Source organism: Ruditapes philippinarum, unplaced genomic scaffold (genome assembly GCF_026571515.1).
Source record: "Ruditapes philippinarum isolate M1 unplaced genomic scaffold, ASM2657151v2 ctg983_1_1_1_1, whole genome shotgun sequence".
NCBI classification, from domain to species: domain Eukaryota; kingdom Metazoa; phylum Mollusca; class Bivalvia; order Venerida; family Veneridae; genus Ruditapes; species Ruditapes philippinarum.
In genome coordinates this window covers 225,960-237,995 of record NW_026855502.1, presented here as the reverse complement: position 1 = coordinate 237,995, position 12,036 = coordinate 225,960, and the positions used below count along the sequence as shown (strand labels likewise).

The window sequence follows — 12,036 nt, the reverse complement described above, 5'->3', positions numbered from 1 at the left end:
AAGAATCGAAATAATATATCCAAATCGGTGATTGTATCGCTTGATAACATCACTGTTTGTCGTTCGGATGCGCATCATTGTAACACTCGGGCTACGCCCTCGTGATATAATACGTCGCATCCGAACTCTCAACTGTGATGTTATAGAGCGATAAAATCACTGTTTGAGATATATTAGTTCTTAAGCAAAAACCTTCATGAAAACGTACAAATTGGCCTTGACACTTTTTCGACCTTGAATGCTACATTATTGAATTTTCACTGATTTTTGCTATAATTGACTGTTACTTGGTAATTAATGAATGGATTATCTTTATACTTTAACAAAACAACTTTTTGGGCAAGACCTTTTTAAAGATTGAACAGACCTTGGCATTAAGCTTTGTAACACCGCACTTTGGGGTCAAACGCACTTTGGGGTTCGACCCCAAAGAGCGTTACGTACTTTGGGGTCCGACCCCAGAGTGCGTTACACACTTTGGGGTCCAATTTTGACCCCAAAGTGCGTTAAACAGGTACATATGCATTTTTTAACATCAGACAAGCGACCGTACTTTGGGGTCATAAAAATTCAATCAATAAAATGAATTCTCATGATGTTTCAAATAATATATTGTAGTCAAAGCCAATGGTAAACAAAAATGAAGGTATTGAATAGAGGAAAAATATGTGTCCTGAATTATAGTAGAATCGATAGGGATTTTAAATGAGTGAAGAACTTTCATCAAATAAAGAATTTGTATCAATTAATAAGCTCAAAATATATTTTTCTTACATTTTCCATTTATTTCAAAAGAATGTACACCTTTCATTAACTCCATTGTTTTCAACTAATTTCATCATTTTCCCGTTTATTTTTATTTTTACATTTTATAGAAATATAATAGTCTTAGCATAGACAAAGGTATAAATTCTGGTAAATCTTAATAAGTCATTTCAGTAAAAATTGTGCCTGATTATAGGTTGAAATGGCCATTTATTTAGCTTATCTAAATGTGACATTTAAGAAACTTGATTAGGTGTATATCCGGCCTTAAGTAGTAGTCCGTACAGGCAGTACACACAAATATCATTTACTATTTAAGTAGTCACACATTCATAATCAAAAGGCTGTAAGCTCTGTGGTATCTTCTGATCTTTGCAACTAAATCGTACTGTATATCTGTGTTATTTTCCTGTGTAAGTTTATTTTTATATACTATAATTCATATTGCAGGGCACCGAGATGCAGCGACTGCGTTTAGATTTTTTACTGTAACAGTTTGAGTTTGATAGATACGGAATTATACATGACCAGAGTTGCGTCAAAAATCCTTTATGTTCATTTTCTTATGACAGCCACACTTTATCCTTGCATATCGTGGCTTCTCGACTGGGATTTGAACCCCAGACCTCTCGCACCTTGGACGAGCACGTTACCCCTGCACCACGGGGAAGTTATACGAAGAAAACCTGAATAAACTCAAATAATTCTATAGAATTTTAGGGTTTAAACTTTGTTATCCTTATTAATTTCGAGGTATTTTGTTCACGATAAACCTGTTATTTAACACTGATGTAAATGATTTAGCAAAAATCTTCTCGCCAAAACAGTCTGACATGTATATACTCCACTACTCGACAGTCAGATTTATCTGAAGAATTTGGTAATCGACATCACTAAAAATAGCATTTTCCTTGATTTAGATGATATTCATTCGTGTAATTTGTGATCAATTCTATAAGCCAACACTACTTTTAAACTTTTAATGCGTTGTAAACTTGTTTGATACTTGTAGCAAAATAAAAATATTTTTTTCTTTTACATCGCTAATTGTTAGCTGTTTTGAGAACTGTTTTGTCGTGAAGCGCTGTGCCAGAGATTGAATGTCAGCATTGTATTTTCTGATCTGCGATCAGAAAATACAATAATGTAAAGTTCTCACTGGGGTGGAAAATCCAGACGGGATGGTGGGGTCCCGATCACCCCGATATTATAAAAATAACGTTTTAAAGGTTCATTGTGCTTTTATTTGTATTTCTTAAGCTTTTTTTAATTTTGGTGTACTTCAATAGTATCAAAAAAGTTACTCATTTGCCAATTATCTGAACCATCCTTTTCATCTGCTGCTTTTTGGAAAGGAGTACAGTTATAGTGAATTAGTATTTTGCAACTTTTGTGACAATTTTTCACATTTATCGTAACTTTATTCAGGTAACAAGTATCTTTAATATCTCTGATACTATTATTTAAACATCAACAATTCATGTTTGCCCTTTCTAAAGAAGTATGTAAGACTTCCCATTATAAAGCCTCTGGCGAACGGTTGTTACGGAGCTTACAAAAAACTTAAGTTTGTTGATAAACTTAATAATGTCTTTGTAAAAATCACTATTTATGGTCTGGTCTAGAAACCAGAACATTGCAATAGAGTATTTTATAGTGTTTTTTTTAGGAAAAATATTAACTGCATTTTATTTCATCCCCATCTTATTTAAAATGGGGCTTAATATGGCACAAAAGTTATCAAGTAAATGACTGACAGAACATGATATTTTTACAGCATCTTTTAATTTTAGGATACATTTACAATTTATGTACTAGAGTACTTTGTTATATGGACACAATTTTAGATATTTCAGGTGGTAAAATTAATGAAACTTTTATCACTTAAGCATCAAACCGCCATCTTGAACTGCATCTAATATTTCAATGTCGCAGATCGAAAATAAGTCAGAACTCAGTATTTAAGCTGAACTCATTTGACACCTTAGGAACTTTTGAACTCAAAGTGCGTTGATATGTAGCATAATTACGCACTTTGGGGTCAATTTCTCGATTTTGACCCCAAAGTGCGTTTGACCCCAAAGTGCGGTGTTACAAAGCTTTACATGACTTTGACCGTTAATGTCAAATTATTAAATTTTGGTTAAGATCTCATATTTTTGTTATTTATGTACGAAATTGATTTAAAACTTAAAAAAGAGTACTTGTATCAAGCTTATTGAATAATTTAGATATGACATTCACCCTAAATTGACCTTAAATGTCATAGTCAAGTTAATGAAATGCTCCTGTTTTTTTTTTGTAGTTGGCTATGACTTTGTTATTTATAAATTTGTTAAGTTTATATCAAGAGACAGCATCTTAAAGGTCAATACCTTCATGTATATCAAACTGAAATTGACCTTGACTTATGTTTGACATTGATCTTGATGGTCAAATGATTTAATTTTCACTGATTTTTGCTATTATTTGATGTAACTTTGTAATTAATCAATTGATTATTTTTATACTTGGACATAACGACCTTTTAAACTTGACATTCTAAATGTTGAACTGACCATGACTTAAGCTTTAAATGGTCATCAAGTATTGAATTTTGTTTAAGTAGTCATATTGTTTATTTATGTAAAAATTTGATACATAGGTAATAAAACAACACTTGTGACAAAACAGACACTGCGAATGATAATTCAACATGACCTTGACCTTAAAAAGACATTGGCCTTCAAATGATTGAATATCGATTATCTATATTTTCTTAACAATATCATTTTTATGGAAGGAAAGGAGTCATACTTAAACAAAACAACTATCGTGACTAGACAAAAAGGAAAACAAGAGCACCGCTAGTCGGATAATGATATGCCCGAAAGTGGTTTTTAATAAGGGTGAAGCATTTGTAAGACATTACATAAATTAAATAAAGTATTACCTCCTTCAAATAGCAATCCTCGTATAAAGTGGGCCAAATGGAACTTAAGTTATGCTCTGGAAACTGTTTTCAGTTTTGAAGTAATAGCGACCTTTAACTCAATAGTGGTCTTCTACCCAATATGGACAATCATGCTATGAAGTTTCAACACTATGTGCCAAATAGAAATTAAGTAATTTTCTGAAAACTGTTTTCAGTTTTAAAGAAATAGTGACCTTGACATTTGACCTTGTGACCCTAAAATCAATAGGTGTATTCTACCAGACATGGACCATCATCCTATGAAGTTTGTGGGCCAAATAGACCTTAAGTTACGCTCCAAAAACTGTTTTGAGTTTTAAATTAATAGTGACCTTGACCTTTGACATTGTCGGCAAAATATACCTTAAGTTATGCTCCGGAAACTGTTTTTAGTTTTAAAGTAAAAGTGACCTTTGACCTTTGACCTTGTGACCCCACAAAATCAATAGGAGTGTTCTACTCAAAATGGACAGTCAGCCTATTAAGTTTGAACACTGTGGGCCAAATGGAGCTTAAGTTATGTTCCGGAAACTGTTTTCAGTTTTAAGGTAAAATAGTGAGCTTGACCTTTGACCTTGTGTCCCTTAAATCAATAGAGGTATTCTACCCAATATGGACAATTATCATTTTAAGTTTGAATTTTGAGGGACAAATAGAACTTAAGTTATGCTCCGGAAACTGTTTTCAGTTTTAGAGTAACAGTGACTTTGACCTTTGACTTTGTGACCCCAAAATCAATATGGGTCTATTGCCTAATATGGACAAATCAACCTATTAAGTTTAAAAACTGTGGACCAAATTGAACTTAAGTTATGTACCGGAAACTGTTTTCAGTTTTAAGGTAAAATAGTGACCTTGACCTTTGACCGTATGACCCCAAAATCAATGGTGGTCTTTTAACCAATATGGACAGTCATCCTTTGAAGTTTGAATATTGTGGGCCACATGGAACTTATGTTATGCTCCGGAAACTGTTTTCAGTTTTAAAGTAACAATGACCTTGACCTTTGAATTTGTGACCCCAAAGTCAATAGCGTTCTTCTACTCGATATGAGCAATCATCCTATGAAGTTTGAACACTGTGGGCCAAACGGAACTTATGTTATGCTTCGGAAACTGTTTTGAGTTTTAAGGTCATATTGTCCTTGACCTTGTGACCCCAAAATCAATAAGTGTCTTTTTACCTAATATGGACAATCATCCTTTGAAGTTTAAATATTGTGGGCCAAATTGAACTTAAGTTATGCTCCGGAAATCAAATTGCTAACGGACGGACGGACCGACGGACGTTCCAACATTTTGGGTTTAGGGGCTATTTTCTTTGTTATTTTCTTTGTTTCCTAAGCGCTACTAGCCTATAAACCCTTTGATCACCGAATGAACCTATTGTTCTATTTTGTTCTCTTTACTGTTAAATAGCCCCTAAACCCAAATGTTTGCTCGGACAGACAGACGGACGGACGGACGGACGTCTGGGGGATAAACATAATATGCCCGAATTTTTTTCGGGCATATAAAAAAATCCGTAAAGACATACAAAACAAAAACATTGAAAATGTTGCAGGCTCGGTTTGATTGACAGTAATGGAATGTGCAAGTTCTAGCACAAACTTTATCAGAGTAAAACATTTTGGAATTTGGAAACATCCGCAGATGTTTATTTTGCGGTTTTCATGGAACTTTCAATAAGACACGTTAGTGCTATTCCACGAAAAGCGACATTTGGTCCCAAAGTAAAAATATGCGTTAGCCCTTAACGATAAAACAATGGGCGGAAATATATAAAATGGAATTTTGAAAGGGGATTTAGAGGTTGTGAAGCCTGCATATCACAGATAATACGTCAAAAGACAAATTTTAAAAAAACAGGCCATATCTCCTATGCGTGATTCTACAGTATTCAAGTGAGGAATACTAATACTATCCGATAAAGAAAAAGTCGAATCATGAAAGAACTAAAATACCACAAACAAAATAATTAGGAACGTACAAAACGATAAAACGACAAAATTGAAAATGTTGATGTTGCAGGCTCGGTTTGATTGACCCTGTTCATGGACGGTAATAGAATGTGCAAGTTACCGTCCACGCCCCCTTGCAATAGATTAAGCAATATCCAACATTTAATATGAACTGGTAATTTTTTAAAAAATCTAGTGATGCCCCCGTAGGGGGGGGGGGTGGCACTTGTTTCAAAATAAGACGCTAACAAATAGTATCAGTAGCAAATATTTATTAAACCTTTAATAACTCTACCATAGCAGCTTAGTTAATACACTACAGTTGGTAATCTTTTGATAAACACGCTCGTTTATTTTTTTTTAATAACTTGAACGTTATTACTTTTTTATGCAGAGATCTGATAGAGAAAAAAACACTTCAAGCGTAATATAGATGGTATTGAAAACAAAAGCAGATTAAAATATCAACCGCAACAACAGCAGAAACAAAAACATTCATTCGACATCGCATTTCAAACTTTTGTTATGAAATATGTACACTTTGCTTACAAAATTATATAACATTACTGCTCTTTTAAAATATACATTACTTGCAATGACACTTCATATTTTATTTAAGGAGTAGTAAACAATGACCAAGCTCATTAGAAACACTATATGATGGCTACAGCAGTGCCGACTGTGCAGACTTCTAAATTCTTCAACTGGATAAAGGCTGCTCTAGCCGTTTTATACACAAAAGAGGAAGTAGAGCCAGTTGTTGTCAGTGAGATCAAAGATTTCCAGCAGAACTCTCTAAATACAATTTCCTCATCAAACAGCCTACCAGCCGGAAGCACCTGTTCTAACTGCTGTACGGAAAATCTCATTGTTTGTCTAACAAACAGACTTTGCAACGCAAAACGTGGAAAATGCAGTTACCATAAAAACAATGCAACACAATATCGCCAATCTGGCTGCCCGAATAAAATTTGTCATAATCTAAAATTTGAAATTCAAAAAGCACATCGATATCATGGTCCATCGTATAAAAATACAGACGCAACAAAATGGTGCAGCAATGTTTGGGAAATTGCCAAATGTTATCTCCCACCAGACGGATACAAGGATGTATCGAATGCTGCAGAGACTGATTTTAATGGCATCATTAGTGTCATTATTAATCACAAAGGATTTGAGGCGAAAATACAAGACGACTTGTCCAAGAAGAATAATATATTTGAAAAGGTAAAGGTTAAATTATGACATATTTATTGTATACTCAATTTGGTTTTTAAATTTCTTTCTATTTTACAACTGTTTGCTTCATATAAGGGAGCAATATATGTTATTTTTGTATAACGGTTCGGGTGATATAAAATCTTGACAGGTAATATATCCACATATATCACTCCAAAACCAAAAAAAATAATTTTATTACACTTCCCCTGCCGAGTTAAGGCGATTTGAAAATAAATCAATGCTAACTTAATATTAATCATTGCTAACGTCGAAATAAGATTCCCTTCATCACTACATGACGTCACATAAATACATGACGTATTTTCTTTCGAACCTAACGAATGTAAACAAGAGAAAAGGAGTAGTTTGTTGAACGCACTTTTTTGGAATTAATATCAAACCTTCACAGGGTCATATTTGTTTTCAATACCGATGAGAATATGTATGATTACTCTATTTTGGTAAATATTTATCATTTGACAGTTAAAAAGTGCTTGTAAATCGGAATTTACATCGCGTGTATATTACCCGTCTAGTTCGGTAATATCAATTTCTTTCGGGTGATCAATATCCAATCAAAAAGGCGGAAAAAATCTGGAAGGGTAATAATTTAATATCATACGAGTCATTATTGAAACAAGTATGAACGAGCAATTGACTACATAACACCGTTTTGTTATTTTTGTTTCAAATCACAGTCTGTCCATCTATGTCATACAAGTGTCATAATGCAATTTGTTGAGATTCATCTTAAACGTATATTTGTTAAAGAAATATCGTATCAATTATTCACTTGACCAAACTATATTAACATATTTCCATTCAGGGCAGAGATGTTGGTAGAGCTGTCAGACATTCTCCTAATCTGGAGGTCGAGGATACAGATCTAACACAATATTTTACCATTTTAAACAACATTTTGACCGATCCTGGATTCGTAGCAATGAATAAATCCCCAAACAATGCAATTCAGAAATTGGCGAAGGTAATCATTTTATGCCTCCACAAAGTGGGGAGCATATAGCGTAGCACTTGTCCGTCCGTCCGTACGTATGTCCGTCCGTGCGTTGGGTATTTTCTTTGATTGTTGGGTACTTTTTTACACAGTTAAATACCCATCAACAATACAAATGTAAGGATGTCCGTACGTCTGTCCGTACGTACGTCCCGAAATCTTGTGAACGCAACTCCTCTTAAACCGTATAGCAGATTTTGCTTAAACTTATAGGGATGAACAACCTTAATGTGTAGATGGTAGGAAAGGAAGGAATTTTTGCTGCGACCTAATTTAACAGAATTATGGCCCTTTGTTAATTTTTTCACAATATACTATTTAGAAAGTTTGTGAACGCAAGTCCTCTTAAACCGGATGCAAATTTTGCTTCAACTCCCAGGAATGAACAACCTTAATGTGTAGATGGCAGTAAAGGAAGGAATTTTTGCTGCAACCAAATTTAAAAGAATTATGGCCCTTTGTTGATTTTTTCACTGTATACCATATAGAAATTTTGTGATCGCAACTCCTCTTAAACCGGATGGCAGATTTTGCTTAAACTTCCAGGGATGAACAATCTTAATGTGTGAAGGGACTTTTGCTGCGACCAAATTTTACAGAATTATGGCCTTTTTTATTTTTTCACTATATACCATATATATGTTGTCAGTGGGGGGCATCCGTGTCCTTTGGACACAGTTCTAGTTGTTTAAATTTTCTATAACGACTTTACGAATAATAGTGAGGGTTTCCTACTCAACGGGGGTCATAAACTTAATTATTCGCTTCTAACATCACCCACTGAGTTGAGATATTTAGAATATTTTTTGACTGAATTTCGGCGCTTTATGAAATAAGAAAGCTCTTTGTTAAGTTTTGCATACACCATCGACTCTATCTTCAGAAATGCCAAAAGTTTCCACTTGAGACTTAACACATGTTTTAAGATCAAAATAAGAGGTCATTAAATAATCTTGGAATGTAGTGGTATTGCCTTTAAAGTTATTCATCAAACAAAAGCTTTTCAGCTGTTTCAAGAGTAAAGCCACGATCAAACTTAACACAACGGCTAAATTGATTATACATAATGATTCAAAATAAAACAATAATTATGTTAAATATAACTTTGTAATCCGGACATTATTTCTTAGTTCCCATGAAAGTTATTCTCTAAAGCACATTTGAAATAGTTTGGGTTTCTTTTAAAAATCCTCTCAATGAAATAAAGTATGCAAGCAGCGATATTCTTGCTGTTATTGAAATAAAATTAACTTAAGAAAATTTGACAAAATATAAATACTCGTTTTGATATATTTTTTTTAAAAAGTGTTCTATTACATTCCTATTATTCATGAATTACTTGATTATAAATGTTTCAAATTGTTTCATCTTCGAAAAGGCTAGGACAATCCGGATATAAGACATTGGTGAAAAAAGACTATGGAAATAAATAAATAGATATTAAATCAATTCCTGTATGAAATGCGTCACTATACATGTATATGACACAGTATTCTTCAAGGATTGATAATAAATAATTCAATGCACTCAATCCTTTTTCCATAATTTCAGCTTCAAAGTGACGATTTGATCATTGGGAAAGACGTTGTACGTAAAGTTTTGGACGATGTAAGAAAAACAATTCAGGAACAAATAAAAAATGAGATGAATGAGTACAAACAGAAGACTGAAGAAAGAAAATTAGAGCTGATTAACATTATAAACTTAAAAGTAAAAGATATTGAAGAGAAGGGAAATGTTTCACTTGTCCAACTGAATGGTGCAGTGCAATCGTCCATTGATGCTTTTGAGGCTAAGGTGAAAGAATCTATTCAAGAGATAGACAGTCAGACAAAGAAAGGAAAAGAAACCCTTGAAAGTGTTACCAATGATGGCGTTCAAAATGTCAACAAAGAAAAAGAAAATGCAATGAAGGAGATACAAAAAGCTGCAGAAAAATGTAAGAAAATACTTTAGTTATCTAAGCCTACATATATTCTTACAAACATAAGCTAATCAAAAATTACAAAGTACGTTAAAAAAATTTGTCCATACATTTAATTTATTCAAACATTTCTATTTTGCATGGCAATAAAGATCATACTTATATGTTAATTTTCTTCGAGTTTGACATGCATTATGCTTATTGAAATATGTTTTCAGCAAGAGGTAACGATGCCGCATTGAAATCGTCCATTGATGCTTTTGATGCTAAGGTGATTGAATCTATTCAAGAGATAGACAGTCAGACAAGGAAAGGTAAAGAAACCATTGAAAGTGTTACCAATGATGGCGTTCAAAAAGTCAACAAAGAAAAAGAAAATGCAATAAAGGAGATACAAAAAGCTGCAGAAAAATGTAAGATAATACTTCAGTTATCTAAGCCTTTTCTTACAAACATAAACTAATCAAAAATTACAAAAAGTACGTTAAAAACATTTTGTCCATACATTTAATTTATTCAAATAATTTTTATAATTTCTATTTTGCTTGGCAATAAAGATCATACTTATATGTTAATTTTCTTCGAGTTGTTCGTCATGTATTATGCTTATTGAAATATGTTTGCAGCAAGAGGAAGCGATGCCAATGCTAAGATCTCTGAGGATACGTATCAAAAGAAGAAAGAAGGTAAGAAAAAGATTTATTAATGTACCACCTTCGTTAATGATATCACAATGGCTCTTTTACATGTTTAAATTATAGCCCTTGACACTCCCTTTGAAGATCCCCGCCAAAATAAAGCTAGGGAAGGTAAACATACGATTTGAAAGAACATGCTTGTCTTTTAAATAAAGGATGAATGCTTTGCCACGTAGAACATCATTTTGGATGTTATCCGATACGGAACACTCGAATGGACGTTGCTGGAATGAAATATCAACTTGTCTGTTTTCGTTTACACGAAGAAACAACTTAAGTGATATCCCTACCGTGAAGTAAATTTTTTACCACTTTATCTTGCATGGAACATGATCCTAACCCTCTCCTTGGCCCAATGGCAATAAAAAGTTTACAGATCTTGTTAAAAAATGTAATGCTTACATGTAATAAAGCATCCAACAAACTTTTAAAATCGTGCTACAATGCTTTAACGAAATTACTTTCGTGCTTAACACAACATTTAACCATTTCATGAAAGTGAGTCTTTATAGACTCATGCAATAAGGACTATAAATGCATATTGATCGGCATACTTCCACATTGTCAACATTTACTGTATAAAAGTGCTGGCTCCAGTACATTTGTGAGGGCTCGTTCAAACTTGTCAATGACTTGATCACTTTGAATAAATGTTAGTGATTCATTTTTAATTTTGCTCTTTGAACTGTTTTGTGCTGAGCCAAAACTGAACGTTCGGACAATGTTATGTGCAAGATAAAGTGGATCAACATTAATTTCAAGAGAGGGCACTCACTCAAGAAGTTTGCCATTGTGAAAGAGTATGACAAAACAAGATCAACGAGGATGGGTGGCATTAGATGAGCCCATCTCCACACCGCAACATGGAACTACCAGCAAGATGCACAGCAGGATACCTAACAAAACAGGACAGAGCCCGAGGCAAAGCATGGACGAGGTGTCAATTTAAATAATACATAATAGCAAATTATAGAAGCCGACAAGGAAATTAAAAAAGACGATTAGTTAATATGCCCAGGAAACACAGTGATGCTATTTAGTAAAATTCTAGCAACGCCAGTTTGGGGTATTTCGTATTGAATTTGAACCCAATGTTATGAGAAAAATGTTCAACGTAGTTTGTCGTTCTTTGATTAAAAAATGTTACAGTCATATCGGCGTATTGGATGTCTTGTTTTTCTCTTTATTTTTTTAAACCATTTATTTGTTACCCCGCCCGGCGTTGGCTCTTGTTATTAACAAACAAATCCTATCAGATCTAAATCAGATATTTTCAAAAACTTTGTTGTTGTTTTTCAGCTTTGTTGAGGGTTGTACAACAATTATTGGTATACATTTGTAGTATACCTTACATACATTATACACGTTGAAATACAAACGATGATAGTAAGCCAATTAAATATGTATCTTAACAGGGAAACTGAATTAAAAAATGGGACGATTGGTTTAACAAAACATAAAACCTTGCCCATTTTGGTGCTGCGAATAAATGATTGAAT

General features: G+C 33.5%; 1 protein-coding gene across 1 annotated transcript in view; it reads left to right on the top strand.

Moving 5' to 3' along the window:
- LOC132743564 (uncharacterized) overlaps positions 1–12,036 on the top strand; it is a 111,937-nt gene that overhangs the window by 11,640 nt on the left and 88,261 nt on the right. Inside the window, exons 2-6 of the mRNA XM_060732093.1 lie at positions 6,299–6,906; positions 7,727–7,885; positions 9,467–9,854; positions 10,058–10,252; positions 10,466–10,525. Coding sequence (XP_060588076.1) covers positions 6,337–6,906; positions 7,727–7,885; positions 9,467–9,854; positions 10,058–10,252; positions 10,466–10,525 — 1,372 coding nt within the window. The 5' untranslated portion in view covers positions 6,299–6,336. The remainder of the gene's footprint in view (positions 1–6,298; positions 6,907–7,726; positions 7,886–9,466; positions 9,855–10,057; positions 10,253–10,465; positions 10,526–12,036) is intronic.